This window comes from Hakea prostrata, chromosome 1 (genome assembly GCF_041222555.1).
Source record: "Hakea prostrata isolate BN-2017 chromosome 1, UWA_Hpros_2, whole genome shotgun sequence".
Lineage (NCBI taxonomy): Eukaryota > Viridiplantae > Streptophyta > Magnoliopsida > Proteales > Proteaceae > Hakea > Hakea prostrata.
In genome coordinates this window covers 57,957,851-57,975,645 of record NC_142600.1, presented here as the reverse complement: position 1 = coordinate 57,975,645, position 17,795 = coordinate 57,957,851, and the positions used below count along the sequence as shown (strand labels likewise).

Genomic DNA, 17,795 nt, shown 5'->3' with positions numbered 1-17,795 from the left:
CACTAACCACAAGAGTCTCAAGTGTTTCTTTACTCAAAAGGAGTTGAATATGATACAGAGAAGATGGCTAGAACTGGTGAAGGACGATAGGATTGTGATATTCAGGTATCATCCGAAAAAGCTAATGTGGTTGCTGATGCCTTGAGTAGAAAGAGTAATCGAGGAAGTGTGGTTCGACATCTTTCCAGTAAGCCCTTATTGTTCTCCATTGTCAGATTTGGACTTGAGATTTTGTCAGAAGGTTCCAGTGCTATTTTGGCAGCTGTGTCAATTCGACCGAGTTTGAGGGACAGAATTGTTGCTCTGCAGTCGACTGATCCGGAATTGAAGAAGAAGATTGACCTTGTGAAATCCCACCTAATCCTAACCTTGCTACTGTGCCAAATGCATACATACCATATGCACTATTCGATTTATTCTCTGTCGACTGTCGTATGGGTTGCCTAGTTTTGTTTGGTAGAAGTTTACCCCGAAGCTGATATTTTTTCCCTTCTATTTCTTCTTGTGCCTTTTATTCCCTTTGATAGGAGGGTGATCTTAAGTCATTCCCATGACTGATCCTCCTATCCCTACTGTTCTAGAGTGGACCTCCATATACCCTATAACCTTGTGTTTTCCCCACATGATGATTTCAAAGAGAAATCAAATGTGATCTTCATGATTTGTTATTCCTTCTAATTATTTCAAGACTTCAAGCTTTTCATCCCCTATTCATCAATCAAAGGTTAGTAATCTCTCTTGTATTGTATTGATCTACTTTTACTATGTTTTATCCTTTGTGATTGAGATTTAGAAGAAGATGCTGCATCCTTGCAACCATCTCTTTACAATGTCTTTTCATTTTTAAGGTTTTATGATCTTCATATTGATCTTCACCATGATCCTTGTGAAATCTTCATGAAGCCATGATCGTACTTTACTCTTACTATGTTTTATTCTTTGTGATTGAGACTATGAAGAAGATGCTGCATCCTTGCAACCATCTCTTTACAATCTCTTTTCATTTTTAAGGTTTTACAATCTTCATATTGATCGTCATCATGATCCTTGTGAAATCTTCATGAAGCCATGATCGTACTTTACTCTTACTATGTTTTATTCTTTGTGATTGAGACTATGAAGAAGATGCTGCATCCTTGCAACCATCTCTTTACAATCTCTTTTCATTTTTAAGGTTCTATGATCTTCATATTGATCTTCACCATGATCCTTGCGAAATCTTCATGAAGCCATGATCGTACTTCGATTTGATTTCAAAGCATGTTAGATTTACTCCTTTGTTTTTGTTACAAAAGACTTACTGTTACTTGCTTTCCGAAGATTTTGAGAGAAGAAAGGTCAAGATAAAAACAACGTTCTCCATCTCTTTGGAAGCCAAATACTCTCCCAATTTTGAGGACGAAATTATTTTAAGGGGGGGAGAATGTAAAACCCCGCCTAGCCTAACCCTGGACGTTGACCCGAAAACCCGATTGACTGAAGTTCGAAGACCCAGGCCTTGAATCGGCGGCATCTGTGGGCCATCCGATCGAAGTTTTAGATGTGGACCCATTTGCTAGTGGAGATGTTTTAAAAATATATATATAATAAATAAATATATAAATAAATAAATAAATAAAGAGAGAGGTGAGTGGAGAAGTTATTTATAAAGAAAAAGGGAGTAAGTGGGAGGTCTAATTTTAAGAAATTGAGGTGAGTGGAAAAGAATTAATGGGAGAGAAGAAATAATTGATTGGTTTTATTTTTAGTTGAAGAGAAGAAGTGAGGAATCGATATTCATGATTTTCTTTGAGTTGAGAGAGAGGGAGAGAGAGTTAGTGGCTGTTATGTTATTAAACATTTCATTGTAGTGTGTATATTTACAAAAAAGGACTACACATGTTAAGCAGAGAGATATCAGAAAACCTATCTCTTATTTCCCTTATAACCTTCTTCTCTGTCTCGGCTTTCTCTACTTCTTACCTTCTACCTTGTCTTCTTCTTCAATCCCTATCTTGAATCATAACACAAACCCAACAAGTCACTCGCTGATTTAGCAAAGATTTATGGCCCTCTGATGACTATGAAGCTCGGTGGTTTAACCACCATAGTTGATTCTTCAGCAGCTATAGCCCAAGGATTTCTCCAAACCCTCGACCAAGCACTTACTGGTCAAACATTTGTGGATGCAGTTCGAGCACTGAACCATCAATCGTCTATGATATGGCTTTCTGCTTCTCCACACTGGAGAAACCTTTACAAGCTCTGTAATCATCAGATTTTCTTCTCAACCCAGAAACTTGATGCTAGTGAATCTCTGCGGCGCCTTAAGATTCAGAAACTCCTTGATCATGTTCTTGAAATCGCCAAACTGAGGCAAGCTATTGTAGTTGGTCAAGCTGCCTTTGCCACAACCCTGAACTTGCTGTCCAACACTGTTTTCTCTGTCAACATGGCTTGTCCAGGCTCCCAGATCGCACAGGAGATGAAGCCATGGTTTGGGGATTTATGGAAGAGGCAGGAAAGTCCAACGTTTCTATTTATTCCTCTGTTTTGAAATCATTAGACCTCCAAGGAGGAGTTGCGGCTCCAGTTCATTGGTGGGTCTAGGGCCTAAAGAAATCCTATAGTTCACCTTCTGTGTGTTTCTCTTTTGAGGCTGCTTATTGATGACTCAGCTCCCCAAGAACAACAACCAACCTCTGCAGTTTCACTTGATTTGTGTGGGTGAGCAAGCCGTAGGTGGGCAGAACTTGGTGTTGATGCAGGGGAAACTCAGGCAGAAACTCCCACCAGGCCCGGCTCCTCTTCCAGTCATTGGTAATCTCTTCTCCCTTCTCTAACCTACTCCTAATTACTCTTACTTTTGCTGCTAAGGTTAGGAAGAAGGTGCTGCAACGTTGCAACCACCCCTTCTACAACCTCTTTTGTTTTGAATAAACCCCTTCATATCAGGCTATGATTATTATGCATAATGTTCTTGCCTTCTTATTATGATTGTCTTCATGAAAACATGAATCCTTTGCCTAATCTTATTTCTTTAAATAGGGCTGATTATATGTTAGTATGTATTCTAATCTACTGCCCATCATTCCCTTAATTCAATTCCTAAGTTCTCTTGCAATTGTAATTGATTTCATTGAAGAACATGGGTCTTGCAAGTTGAACCTAGGGTTCAAATTGGGGGTTTTTTCAATTTGACCATTGGATCATGTTAATTCTTGCTATGTAGTCTCCTACTACTGTTCCTAGCATTCCCTCCAAGTTTCGTATCAATCCGAGACCCGGAAGACCAGTTTTGGGCCAAAACCCAAAAACCCAACTTGCTATCCGAGACTCTTTTGGTCGATGCTTGTTGGTCGATACTATCGACCCAATGTATCGACCAACAGAGTTGCTGTCAGCAACTTTTGCCCAGTTTCGATCCGTTCGATCTCCGATTGTTTTGATTTCTTCTCTAATCCTTCATGTATGTTTGTTTAGGGCTTTAAGGCTATAATTGGACCATTTTCTTGTGACTTCGAATCATCTTCTTCACAATTTGAGGTAAGGACGGTTATCGCCATATAACATAGACTGTATGACTTTTACACTGTTGTTGGTAACTTAGTAGACTTAACTTATTAATTGATTTTAGACATCATATGACTACTGTAGTTACCTTATGACAGTAGCACCATGCTTAATTACTTGATTTATCATGTTTACTTATTCTTGTCATTTATTTATATATTGTATTATGAGATGTTATGACATGTTTTCAATATGATAATGTATTGTGGATATGTAATGGATGGAAATAAGCATGTGATTGCTTAGGTATGATTTGGGATTGGGGAGTGCCCTATTGGTACTTCTGTCCTTGGACATCGGAGGGAATAGTATGGGATGTTCTTCGAAGATGCCCATCTACCACTTGTCTAGATGTATGGCTAGGATGTCCCTGTCATATCAGACCCGAATCGAAAGGGCATTGAGACCGAACAACCCGTGGTAGTAGTGTGGATTTGTGGGCGCTCAAGACCGGTAACCACTCGGTGAGAGGACATGAATTGCATTGCGGTTACCCGAAAGGGGCCATTTATTGGTAGGGTTGCAAATGGCTAGACTTGGGTTCACGGGCACTCAAGACCAGTGAAATGATCCGTGAGGGGACGTGAGAGCTTCCCGTCTACTATTTGTGGATGACCAATAGGGTTGATGAGTCCGGTGAGTACTATCCGTGACTCTAGTGTGAAGGATACCGGAAAGGATCCCGAGAGGGGAAGAATGGACGTATCTGGAACTGACATGATATGACTAAGTAGATGACTTGTATTGGGCTAGGCTTTACCTTGACATGTGCCAATACTTAGACCAAATGGTGATGTGAGAGAGTGGTGACCGAAACCCCCAACCATGGATTTGTCCGAGAGGGATGCATGACCCAATTCCCGCTGGTGATGAGTGACTGAGACTACCTAAAGAAGTATGGTGCTATGACTTAAAGCATGTCTACCCTAGAGACTAGCATACTTAGGGTTAGAATCATATATCATCATTGTCTCATATCATATTGCATCATGCTATATTGTGCATCATATGATTTATGTTATTATGGAATAACTTTCCTTGCTGAGTGATGCGTCCAAAATCTGCTCAGCCCTTAGATCTCCTGGTGATGACCTGCAAAACAAAAGCGTCAGACGTGGCCCGACCGCGGGGGTCGGGAGTCCACCTCTGAAGGCTAAGTCAGTTGATGAACTTAATCACAAACGGCTCTGCTAGAAGCACAGATCTAAGGAATGAAGAACTGGGAAAAGTGATCTAGATCGTAAGCCTCTGATAGTTTACGTCTACCAGTGTGTATGTGGATCTGAGTCCTCCTCACCTCGTAGGCAAGTAAGGTTTATATAGAGTGTACCTTTGAATCTCCTTCGTTGGATGCACTCGAGCCTTCAGACTTCTACTAGTTTGAATTAGTAGAGGACTCCTGAGATAACCTCCAGGTTATCTAATGATTATCCCTTCAATGATGATAAGTGACAGCCGCCAATTTGTGCCTGCCGTCATTAGGGTAATTAACCTAATCCATAAGTCGGATTAGGGTGTGCTTGTAGCTGATTTAGTTTTCTTCCTCAGCAAGCTATCTTCTGGATCCGGTTCGCTTGTAAGCGAGTCGATATCCTTCGTCTCGACCGGGGTCAAGGGTCAAACCGAGTATGAACCCGGTTCGATCATATTTCCTCCGTATCACGAGCCCCCCAAACCAAGCGTTCGGTCGATCCCGAGGGCTTGGTTTTTAACTGGGTTCTTCGTCAGGCAATAGTCTCCGCGTATCCCACTCAATGTCATATCACATTTAATGCGGTGGTCACTTTTCCTCGAGCGTTGTGAGGGCAATGCCACGCGTCTCTTTGCAGTCGATCTATCGTGGCTCACGTAACCCAAGCAACGGTTTCCGAACGCCTGTTTTGGATTCGTGAGTTCAAACTTTCAAAGCGTCTTCTAATCTCGACTGTTGATGCTGAATCAATCTCGATCGTTCAGATCCCCGAACACTCGTGCGGGTGTTTTAAAAGCAGTTCGTTGTCTTCGTAGGTTTCATTCTTCTTGTCTGGAATTTGAACCTTCGTCGTCTGCTTCGCGCCTTCTCACTCTCGAGCCTTTGCTTCACTGAATCAGTAAGTTTACTGGTCCTTTTGCAAAGTTTAAACTTCCTGTCTCCAGTCCTTTTTTTTATACCTTACTGAAACTAGTAATGGCGGAAATAGGGTTTCTCTGGTACCTAGTGTCAGTATTAGTAGTGGTAATGAAGCTTTTGCTTCCCTTCCTTCCGAGCAGTCGGATAGTGATAACAAAACCCTAACTGTCCTCTGGCGCGAATTTGCTGAAGTTTCCCAAAAAAGTTTAGGGAGAAAAGCCGAAACTTCCTCCGCCCTTCCTGAGTCTGGATCTTCCAAGACTCCTAGGGTGACTGTCGAGTCTTCTAGGCAGCCAAAACAAACCTCCAAGTCTAATGGCGGACCTGGCTTTGTCTCCTCCGTTTTCAAGGAGGAAACCCTTCTTTCAGCAATCCAGGATTTTGATTTTCCTTCTTCTTATCATATTAGGGCTCCCCATTCTAATGAGAGGGTTGATTCGACCCTTCCGGGCGAGTTTTCCCTGTACATAGATGCACTGGAAAGCGGAGTTTGCTTTCCTTTTTTCTATCCTTTATTTTCAGCCATTCTGAATCACTGGGACATCTGCCCTGGAATGCTTCTTCCCAATAGCTGGCGTCTCATCGTCGGTTTCTTGGGTTTATGTTTTGAACTTGGCGTTACGCCATCCCTTTCTCCTTTTGTGCACTTTCATATTCTTTCTATCTCCCATCCTCCCGACTGGGTTTTTCTCTCCAAACGCAATAAGGCTGAACTTGATTGGAGGGGCAGCATTCTTGCCAAAGGAACTTGCCCTTCCAACCACAAAAGATGGCGCGAACGATACTTTTTCTGTCGAGCGCCTCAATCAGATCTCAACTTCCCGACCGTCTGGAAATAGTGTACTTCCTATTCTGAAAGTAACCGGGGCCTTCCCTTATCCAAAGAAGACGAGGCGGCCGTCAGGAAGATCAAATCAATTCCATGGTATCAAGAGATACATGGACTTGAGGTGGAGTATAACTCCATCCTTCAGTACTTGGGCTTGGCTCATTGTGAGCTTCTAACCATCATCCTTCAAATTTACTGAAGTGATATGTCTTTTCATAATTTTGACTCTTGTTCTTCTTTGCAGTGCCTCCAAGAATGAACCCTGAGAACCTACGGGTGAAGGCCGCTAGGGCCGTTGTGACAGCTGAGCAACGGTCGCCCAGAGCCTTAACTACCGATCAAGAAGCTTCTGTTCCCTCTCCCGACCCTTCTTACAGGGGTATTAGGAACATCAGGCCCGTGGCTGATGCTTCAGGTAAAGGGAAGAAACCAATGGTGGAGAGGTCAAATGTCTCCTCCTCTGCTCGAACCAAAAGGAAGCACGATATAGTTGATGCTTCCTCCCATAAAAAATCCAAGAATTCCGAGGATTGTGAGGAGGTCTTCACCCCTCAGTGGACTCTGAAGTTGACCGATAGGGTGACACAAGACCCTGAGAAAGCTGCAGAATGGAGCTCCCTCAGTCTTATACCTTCTGATCGTCAGGATTTTGAAGCCCTGGATGATGATGCCTTTGTTAGTCAGTCCACAAGGTACCGGTCTTCCTGCTTGTTCATTTTTTCATAATTTCTTATGACTTCCTCTGATAATCTCCTCTTTCCCAGGAATGTTGTGTTGAGCTTTTATTAGCACATGGAAGCATTGAGCCGGTTTGGCCGCAACGGCTCCTTGCTGCAGACCTGTGAAGAGAATTTGGCCAAGGCCAATTCTGAGATAGACCGGCTGACGGCAGCTGCCAAGGAGCTGCAAAGAAAACATGACGAGGAAATGAACTCGCTAAAGGAGGCCCTCGACTCTTCTACGGCTCGCGCTGTTGCTGCCGAGCGCGAGGCTAAGAAGCAAAAAGCAGCTGCCGCATTGTTTGGTGACAAACTTGAGTTTAAGTGTGCAAAGAACGAAGAATACTTGAAGTTGGCGATTCCTAGCAAGCCCGAGCATATCAAGCCAGAGCTTCGAAAGGATTGTGTTCGGAAGTACCTGAACAACGTTCCTTTCTCCAAACTGTTGGGTGCTTTCAACATCCAAGCTTACCGTTTGGGGCAAAATGACGTTTGGGAAAAAATTCTTGAATCCAACCCTTCCTTCGATACAACTCCCTTTCGTGAGGTGTGTCACAAAGAGGTCTTCGAGAAGTTAGACATGGATCTCCCTGACTGGGCTCGAGAAGAGGATGATCCTTTTCCAGCTTGACCCGAATATGAGGAATATCTTGTTGATGAACCACCACTCCAAGAGGAAAAGTCACAGGCCGAGTCACAGGCTGCTGCTGTAGAGGATTTCGATAATGACAATCCTGAGGAAGGCTCTTCTCATGATCCTGAGAAAGGCTCTCCTGTGCAGGACTCCTCGGGCAACAATGAGGAAGAAGCTTAGGGAGTTTTTTTTTTTTTTTGTAAAGATTGATCCTCCTTGTTAATGAATAGATACTTCTTCCATGTTTGCCTTAATACTTCCTCATCTCCTATTGAAAGCTTGTCTTGAATATCAAAATATAAATGATAAAACTTATCACTTAACTTCACATTCCTCGATGAATGATAATCTTGTAAAGATATCATGAAGAGATGTTTTGGAAAGATGCCTTAGCCTTTATTCTTCCTTACTTCTTCATTTATTACAAAGTCTACACGTTTCCCTTCTGCTACCTGCGAAGTCCAAACATTTTCTTGCTTTGGTATACCATTCACTATTTCCAATGAATTGGTAATACATCTATTATCCCAATGGCGGTGCGACGGTTGGAAGTATTCTCGTATCAGGTGCCTATTTCCACGTGGCCTCCTTTTGACCGTTGATCTCACTTGTTGAGGATTTCAAAGCGTCTTTTCGATCTGGGCCTTATTGGTTGCCTTTGGCTCTCAACCGTTGTCTTAATACTTGAGGCTTATTTAAAGCCTTCGAGGGTACTCTCCATCTATCCTGCTATCTGCAAGTTAGATTTGCAAAAGCGACATTCCGTCCTCCTGCTTGCTTCCGTATTCCTCGTACTCCAACAATAACTCTATCAGCTTCTAAACAAGTGAGCTTTTTGCTATCACCAATCTCTTCTCTTGCCCCCTGAGTAAACTTCACAGTAGAAATACTTGGGGTTTATTTAATGGGTATTTTGAGTTATTCATATCTGACAGAGAACTAGGGTTTTCCTTCGTTTCTTTTGTTGTTGGATTTTTGTACTGATACGGCTCTTTCTGTGTACACAATGGCTCCCAGAATCGATCCGAACTTTATCAGAGCGAAATCTTGTAAGAAAATTGTTCCATTGGTGGCAGTTGGGCCAGTGAGGTGGTTTCATCTGGTGAATCCTCCAAACATAAGGCGACTGCTGTTGGTGAATCTTCAAGTCAGATTCCCACAGCTTCTACTGATGTCACCCCTACGTTTCTTCTGCCCGAAGTGATCGCTCGTTCTTCCCAGGAAGATCTTGATCACTCCGTTGTTTATGGCGCCGCTGATGGCGCTGCTGCAGAGACCGTTCGTGCATCCCCGAAGGAGACCCTTCGGGCATCTGAGGCAACTATTGGCATCTGATGAAAGTGCGGTCCCAGCAGGTGCTGCTTCTATTTCCAACTCTAGAGCTTGTTTGGCATCCTCTGCCTCTCGTTTGGAGCCGGAGGATTTTGCCGTAGGGAAGCGTCGTCGGTTGGCAAGTGATGAAGCTCGTCCTTCTTTTGATGTAGCTAATCCTTCTCATCCTTCTCCTGAATTAGTGTCAAACCAGTTTGACAAAGCGTTGGAATGGTGCACTGCTGCTCGAATGCCTTCTGAGAGCGCAGTTCTTTCCAAACTTCCAGACGAGGTCTTTTTGAAGTCAATGGTGATGTAAGTTTTTCTTCATTATCTTTTGCTGAAGGTTACTCTTCTGCTCCTGGTTAACTCGAAAGTTGTTTGCAGGAGTCTTACTGGTAACTTCCACAACCAAGTGGAAGCAGCCTCTAGGCTCAGTAGGCTGAGCAATGAAGTTTCCAGGCTTCGGGAAATCTCTGAAGCTAAAGACGCTGAGATTGCTCGCCTTAGGAAATTAGCTTGGGAGGTTGCAGGAGAAAAGAATTCGGTGATCGATCGTCTCCGGTCAGACGTGGATGATGCCAGGGAGAAGATCCGGCAACTGGAGCGAGGAGTTGGAAAGTCAGGGGCCAAAGGATCTGAAGCGTTACCTCAAAGGCAAGTTGTCATTCCTTTGCCCGAATCCCTTCCAACTAACGTTCGCAGAGCCTGCATCTTCAAGTATTTACACAGTAAGCCCTTTGTTGATATGCTGAATGCTTATAACTTGCAGGCGTACCGGGATGGTGAGAACGAAGTATGGGAATCGATACTAAGGAAAGATCCTCATTTTGATACGACTCCCTACAGTGCTGTTTGCCATCCTGAAGTGGTAATCTTCCTTCTCCTGACTGGACCAAAAATAAGATTGATCCTCCACCCTCTGATCCGGATATTATGCATTTCCTGGAAGATTCTCCTGTTTATTCTCCTCTGGAAAGATTCAATTATGAAGAGCTCGCCTTGAATGCAAGTTTGGTCAAGGACCATACTTCTTCTGAACAAAGAGTATGAAATTGCAGAGGATTTTATACATACTGAAATGCTTTTTGTAATCCTCATTTCTCCTCTTCTTTTTCTTGAATCCATACCGATGCTTGACTCATGTGTTTGTTCTAGCAAAGTTGTGCTGATCTTGTATGACTTCTTAATTATCACTGATGATGACTTTCTTTTCTGACCGAAGATTGTATCCAACTCTTGTAATCTCATGTTTGATGTAAAGATTGTCCTCTTTCGGTCTTTTGAAGAAATAAGAAATTAACTTCATCTTGAACTTTGCTAGTCACTTGAATCGTTGTTGCACTAGGTCTTAGTTGTTTAGAACAATCCTTTACTCAAAGATTTCAGGAGAAATTCAATAAGTCTTTGAAGGAACTCACTCGGGTTTTAAACCGATGCCTTTACTTAAGGATTTCCGGAGAAATACAATAAGTCTTAAGTCTTGAAGGAACTCACTCGGGTTTTAAACCGATGCCTTAAGGATTTCCAGAGAAATACAATAAGTCTTGAAGGAACTCACTCGGGTTTTAAACCGATGCCTTATAGTCAGATCTTGTTCTTAAATGTGGTGTATGATGCCCCCCAATCAAAAGATAATTTGTTGAAAGCCAATAATTGCATTAATTGAGTTGAAAATGGTTACATCACGAACAAAATTGAAATCATCATCAAGGATAAAAAATTTTGAGATGCCTGGCATTCCACGAATGATCCAACTCTTTCAGGGTGTTGATGTTCTTCAGCCTGTAAGCTCCTGAACCGACTGGTTTTACAACCATATAAGGTCCTTCCCAGGAAGGGTCCAATTTTCTTTGGTGGCATGGGTCTAAAGCTAAGGTGTTTCTCAACACCAAATCTCTTGCTAAGTACCGACGATTCTTTACTCGGGTATTATAATGCGACGCTATCCTTCTTTGATAATGTTGAGTTCGTGCTATTGCCTTTGCTCGAACTTCGTCCAACAAATCAAGACTATCAAGCAGTCCTTGCTCGTTCGCTTTTTCCTCGAACTCTCGATCCCGTAATGTCCCCGCCATTATCTCCACAGGTGCCAATGCTTCGGACCCATATGCTAACCTAAATGGAGTTTCTCCTGTGGGTGTTCGAACCGTAGTTCTATAAGCCCACAGTACATTATGAAGTTCTTCGACCCATAAAGCCTTGTCAGCTTCAAGTCTTTTCTTTATCCCTTCCAGCAGCGTTCGGTTAGTAACTTCTACCTGTCCATTGCTCTGGGGGTATGCCACTGAGGACATACGATGCTCGATCATATAAGTTCCACAAAATTGCTCAAATTGTGGACAGTCGAACTGAGTACCATGGTCAGTGACGATAATCTTTGGAATCCCAAAGCGATATATGATTGACTCAAGCACGAATTTCTCCGCCTTTTTCTCAGTGATTGTTGCCAGGGCATTGGCTTCAACCCATTTTGTGAAGTAATCAATTGGTACTATCAGATATTCCCGTCCGCCTGATGCCTTGGTGAACTTGCCCATGATATCAATTCCCCGCATCGCAAAGGGGATGGGATCTAGAATTGAAGTCATGGTTTCCGCTGGGTGCTTTGATACCGTAGCATGAATTTGACAATTGCTACATCGACGAACATACTCCATAGCAGCCTCTTGGATCTTAGGCCAATATAAACCAAGTCTTAGAATTTTGTGTGCCAGGGCTCGTTCACCCATGTGAGCCCCACAAATTCCTTCATGAACCTTAGCCAAAGCTGATTTTGCTCCTTCAAGACCTATACATCTCATAAGGGGTCCAAAATAAGATCTTTTGTATAGTCTTCCATTCTGAATGACAAATCTTGCTGATCGTATCTTGATCAATCTTGCCTCTTTCAGATCCTCGGGTAATTTGTCATCTCTCAGATATTCGACTATCGGATCCATCCAGCAACGCTCTGCTTCAATATAGGAAATTTCTTTCTCATGATAACTTGGAAATCTTATCTCTTCAATGTAGACCGAAGGGTCTAGATTTTTTTCTTTGGCATTGGCTAATCGGGATAGCTCATCTGCCACTGTATTTTCAGTCCTCGGAATCTGAGATATCTTCAAATTCCGAAATTGCTTTTGAAATGCCTGCACAATCTCTTGATATTTTTGCAAGCGAGGTTCTTTAATACCATACTCCCCCTGGACTTGGTTGACTATAAGTTGAGAGTCACTGTAAATAGTTACATCTGCAATGGACAATGCTTTTGACAACTGAAGTCCAGCTATCAGGGCTTCATATTCTGCTTCGTTATTACTAGCTTCGAATGCAAATCTCAAAGCATATCGAATAATAAATCCTGCTGGACTTTTCAATAGAATTCCAGCTCCTACTCCATCCTTATTACTCGAGCCATCCACATATACCTCCCAAATGGTGGGTATAATGGGATCTTCAATAGTGGTCTCCATTGGTGCAGTAGTTTCTACTACAAAATCGGCTAATGCCTGAGCTTTGATTGCCGTTCTGGTTGTAAATACCTCTATTGGATGAGCCTGAAAGTATGGTCGTAGCTTCCTGGCGGCTATCATGAGAGCCAAAGCCTGCTTCTCAATCTGCGAATATCGTGTCTCCACATCAAGTAACACGTGACTCACATAGTAAATTGGCCACTGTTTCTTATCTTTCTCACGAACAAGTACTGCACTGACCGCTGAAAGGGACGCTGCTAGATATAGCTGTAAGATTTCCCCCTTCTCTGGTCGGGACAAAAGTAGTGGTTGTCCCAATGCCTCCTTTAACTCCTCGAAAGCTTTCTGGCATTCTTCAGTCCACTTTGCTTCCTTGCTGCCCCTCAAATCTTTGAGTGCTTTGAAGAATGGTAACACTTCTCTCCAGACTTGGAGATGAAACGATTCAAAGCGGCAATTCTCCCTATTAAACACTGCAAATCACGAACAGTTTTGGGAGCCTCCATGTCAATCAGAGCTTGTATTTTAGCAGAATTAGCCTCAATACCCCTCTGTGACACCATGAAGCCCAAAAATTTGCCTGAAGAAACTCCAAAAGGCGCACTTTTCTGGATTCAGCTTCATTTGATACTTTCGCAGTACTGAAAATACCTCAGTTAAATCTGCAATATGATTTGCTCTTGTAAAGCTCTTTACTAGCATGTCGTCAACATAAGCTTCAACATTCTTCCCGATTAAATCCTTGAAAATCTTGTTGACGGCCCTCTGATATGTAGCTCCTTCATTTTTCAGGCCAAATGGCATGACTTTGTAATAGTAGCTTTCACGATCAGTCATGAAAGCTGTGAACTTCTCATCCTCCTTATTCATAAGGATCTGATTATATCCTGAGTAGGCATCCATGAAACTTAGAGTTTCATATCCTGCAGTCGCATCTATCAAGAGGTCAATCCGAGGCAACGGATAGCAATCTTTAGGGCAAGCCTTGTTGAGGTCTGTATAGTCTGTACACATCCTCCACTTCCCATTTGCCTTCTTGACCATTACCACATTGGCTAACCAAGTTGGGCATTCAATTGGTTCTATGAAACCAGAATTCTTCAGTTTTTCAACTTCGCCCCGAACGGCCTCGTATTTTTCAATGGAGAAATTTCTCCTTTTCTGGATAACTAGTTTCACCTTCGGATCTATCCAGAGTTTGTGCTCTGCGACAGCCCGATCAATTCCTGGCATGTCTTCGGCAGACCATGCGAATACGTCACTATTCTATTGAAGAAAAAACTTCAACTCATCCTTGTATTCTTCCAGCTGCTCAGACCCAATATGAGTAATATTTTTCTCATTCTCGGTACACAGTTGGATTTGCTCCAGCTTTTCTACTGGCTGGGCCTTTGCATTTCTGCTTCTTCCCGATCATCTCGAACTTCTATAGGTAAGGCAGTCACCTTCCTTGGGCCTTCTTTGTCTTTTAAATAGGCAATGTAACATTGCCGAGAGATCCTCTGGTCAGAGGAAACTTGACCAATTCCCATGTCAGTCAGGAATTTTATCTTCAGGTGTTTCGTCGAAACAATAGCACCTATCTTGGACAAAGATGGTCACCCGAGGATAACATTATAAGTGGCAGTTCCCCGAACCACCAAAAAATTGATTCGAACGGTCGTCTCCTTGGGAAAACTTCCAATAGATAAGTCCAACTGGACAGATCCTTCTGCTACTGCAGATGATCCTGCAAAGCCATATAAATGCGTGGATGAAGGCTCCATCAAGTCCTCATCCACCCTTAGCTTTTGATACACTTCATAAGAAATTAGGTTAGCTGCAGACCCTGTATCAACTAAAACTCTATGCACTTCTAGGTGCGCAATCTCTACCTTGATGACTATGGCATCATCGTGAGGTAGACAAATGCTTCTTTCATCCTCCTCGCCAAAGGTGATAGAATCTTCACTGTTTGGCTTCTTCCGCTTTTGCGTCTCTCCGGTTTCGACAAATTTAGATTTTGTCTTTAAACTCCGGAGTGATTTGGGTTCTGGACCTCCGAAAATTGTAAGGATCGGTGATCGAGTAGCATCAATCACCTCCTTGCCTTTCTCAGACTTCGGAGCCTCCTTTGATCGTTCTGAACTAACCGAACGATCCCTTTTAGGAGCAGCCTCACATGGCTCCTCCCTTCTTCTGCTAACAAAATTGGACAAATGTCCCTGAGATATTAATCTCTCAATATCTGCTTTTAGATGACAATAGTCATTTGTATAATGACCATAGTCCTTGTGGAATCGGCAATATTTTTCTCGATCCTGCTGCTCTCCAGGCTTCAAAGGAATTTTAGGTGGCCACTTCAAAATATTTTGCCTTTTGATGATATTCAGAATATCAGCCCGAGGAGAATTCAATGGAGTATACTCACTTTTACCGGGAGATCTTTGCCGCCAAGCCTGAGGTTTTCCAACCCGATCGCGAACATTCTTCTTTGGCTTCTGCTTTGCTCAGGAGCCTTCTGTTCCTTAGTGGAGGCTTTGTTGTCTCCCTGGCGCGCATCTTAGATCTCCATGACTTCAACCTGCTTTTGGCATCTCTGTACCAACTCAGCATAAGTCGCAGGCATATCCTGTAGTAATAACTCTAGGAGTCTTCGGTTAGTGAGTCCAGTGAATAGAGCAGTTTTAGCTACTTGCTCATCCAAATTCTCTATCTCCATCAATACTCTATTGAATCTTTTCAGATACTCTCTGATCGATTCGCTCTTTCCTTGTCTGATGGTAAACAAGGTTTCTTCCGTTTTCTTGACCTGGATTCCACTCTGGAATCGTCCTATGAATTTGTGCACCAACTCATCAAAGTTTACGATCCTTCCAAATGGGAGGTTCGAAAACCACTTTTGTGCTGCTCCGGTTAAAGATGAACCAAAAACCATGCCGAGAATTTCATCGAATTACCCTGCAACTGCCATGGTCTGTTGATAATAGCCGATGTGGGCCGTAGGATCTCCGGAGCCATCGAATGTAGAAAAGGTAGGCAAACGGAAGTTGTGGGGAAACTGATATCCCACAATTGGCTCGGCAAAGGGGGTCTTCCGAATAACTGAGTAAATATCCTCGGTTATCCTTCCCCTGGCCAACTGCCCTAGTTTTTGATTGATGTTGGCCAATTCCTGACCAATATGAGTCGAGTGATCCTCAGCATTATGATCACGACCTCGAACAACACGATCATCACGAGCTATCCGATCATCACGAACGGCCCGTCCGTCATGAACATTCCGCTCATTGCGAACTGCTCGATCATCACAAACGATTCGTCTAACAGTCGGCGAGTGAGTCCTCACCCCTGTATCCAACCTTGTATTTGAATTGGTTGTACTTTCCTGTGGTTTGTCAAACCAATCGTCCCGCCTAGCTTGATCGTCAATCCTCCTAGGCCCTCGGTCACCTTCACGAAAGTTCTGACCGATATTCCGATCATCAGCCAATCTTTGATCACGTGGCAATGCACGCCTCCCTGAATCGCGATGATCAGGTTCTTCTGGTAATACCACCCGTCAGGTGAGCATGCGGAGTGCTTGACTCACCTCCAAGAGTTGAATTTTCACTTGATTCAATTGATCTTAGAATGTCTCTGGAGGATTATGTCCTCCCGAACCACCATCTACCTCAAGAGGTGGTAGACTTCCCTGGGGAATATCTGGGTTATTCTCCCCAGGAATTTGAACGCCGGTATCGCGTTGTGCAGTGGCTGCAGCGGCTGCTGCCGATCTAGTCACCATGGCTATACAAGTTATTCCCACAGACGGCGCCAAATGATGCGTCCAAAATCTGCTCAGCCCTTAGATCTCCTGGTGATGACCTGCAAAACGAAAGCGTCAGACGTGGCCAGACCGCAGGGGTCGGGAGTCCACCTCCGAAGGCTAAGTCAGTTGATGAACTTAATCACAAACGGCTTTGCTAGAAGCACAGATCTAAGGAATGAAGAACTGGGAAAAGTGATCTAGATCGTAAGCCTCTGATAGTTTACGTCTACCAGTGTGTATGTGGATCTGAGTCCTCCTCACCTCGTAGGCAAGTAAGGTTTATATAGAGTGTACCTTCGAATCTCCTTCGTTGGATGCACTCGAGCCTTCTTCGGGTAGTCATTGGATCTTAACAATTAGATCCGTTGAGCGATAGACTTCTACTAGTTTGAACTAGTAGAGGACTCCTGAGATAACCTCCAGGTTATCTAATGATTATCCCTTCAATGATGATAAGTGACAGCCGCCAATTTGTGCCTGCCGTCATTAGGGTAATTAACCTAATCCATAAGTCAGATTAGGGCGTGCTTGTAGCTGATTTAGTTTTCTTCCTCAGCAAGCTATCTTCTGGATCCGGTTCGCTCGAAAGCGAGTCGATATCCTCCGTCTCGACCGGGGTCGAGGGTCAAAACTAGTATGAACCCGGTTTGATCATATTTCCTCCGTATCACTGAGTTCTTTTGAACTCACTTCTTTTTGCAACATATTTTGTTAGACTTTTCTGCAGGTACTACTACTGTTGACTATGATGGTCAACACTATGAAGACTAAGTTGATGACTCTTAAACTACTGATTTTGGTGACTACATTGGTGAAGACTAGCAGTCCGAGACTGAGACTTATCTGGAACAGTTCGGCCCTTGCACTTGTGTGCTAGTATTGGGATATCATCCCATTTTCTTTTAACTTTTTATTTGATTCGTCAAGACCGTAGTTTAGTTTGTTCCCTTGTCATTTTGGGAACCGGTTGTAAACTTAAATTTTTAAATCGATCTACCTTCCGCTATTATTATAGGATGGGTTTCCTCCCTCCTTTTCATACTTGACTGTTTACCCTATTTGAATCATTTCTACACTCTGATGTTCTTTGTGATCCTTCTATGATCATTTCTCAACCTTTATTATTAGATTACTTGAATACTATAAATTGTTCTTGCTTTTGATTATATTATTGTGATAAGTGGATATGATCGTTCCTAAACTGGATCTGTTGGGCTGTGGATCATTCCCGAGTAACCCAGATAGGGTACCCCCTGGGTAGATTCGGGGCTGGATGTGACAGACCTAATCACTTCAAAGACTAAGGATGTGGAAGATTTCTCCCTAGCCTTTGATGGTGCTCTTGTTTTAAGAGGTTGTGTTCCTGCTGTTGAAGACCTCAGAAATGAAATC

The 17,795-nt window shown here is 43.1% G+C and overlaps 1 protein-coding gene across 1 annotated transcript; it reads left to right on the top strand.

The window, feature by feature from the left end:
- Positions 1-2,062: 2,062 nt before the first annotated feature.
- Positions 2,063-2,536, top strand: LOC149029195 (cytochrome P450 76T24-like). The gene has a single exon (XM_089142576.1). The coding sequence runs from the start codon at positions 2,063-2,065 to the stop codon at positions 2,534-2,536; it is 474 nt and encodes a 157-aa protein (XP_088998702.1).
- Positions 2,537-17,795: the final 15,259 nt, after the last annotated feature.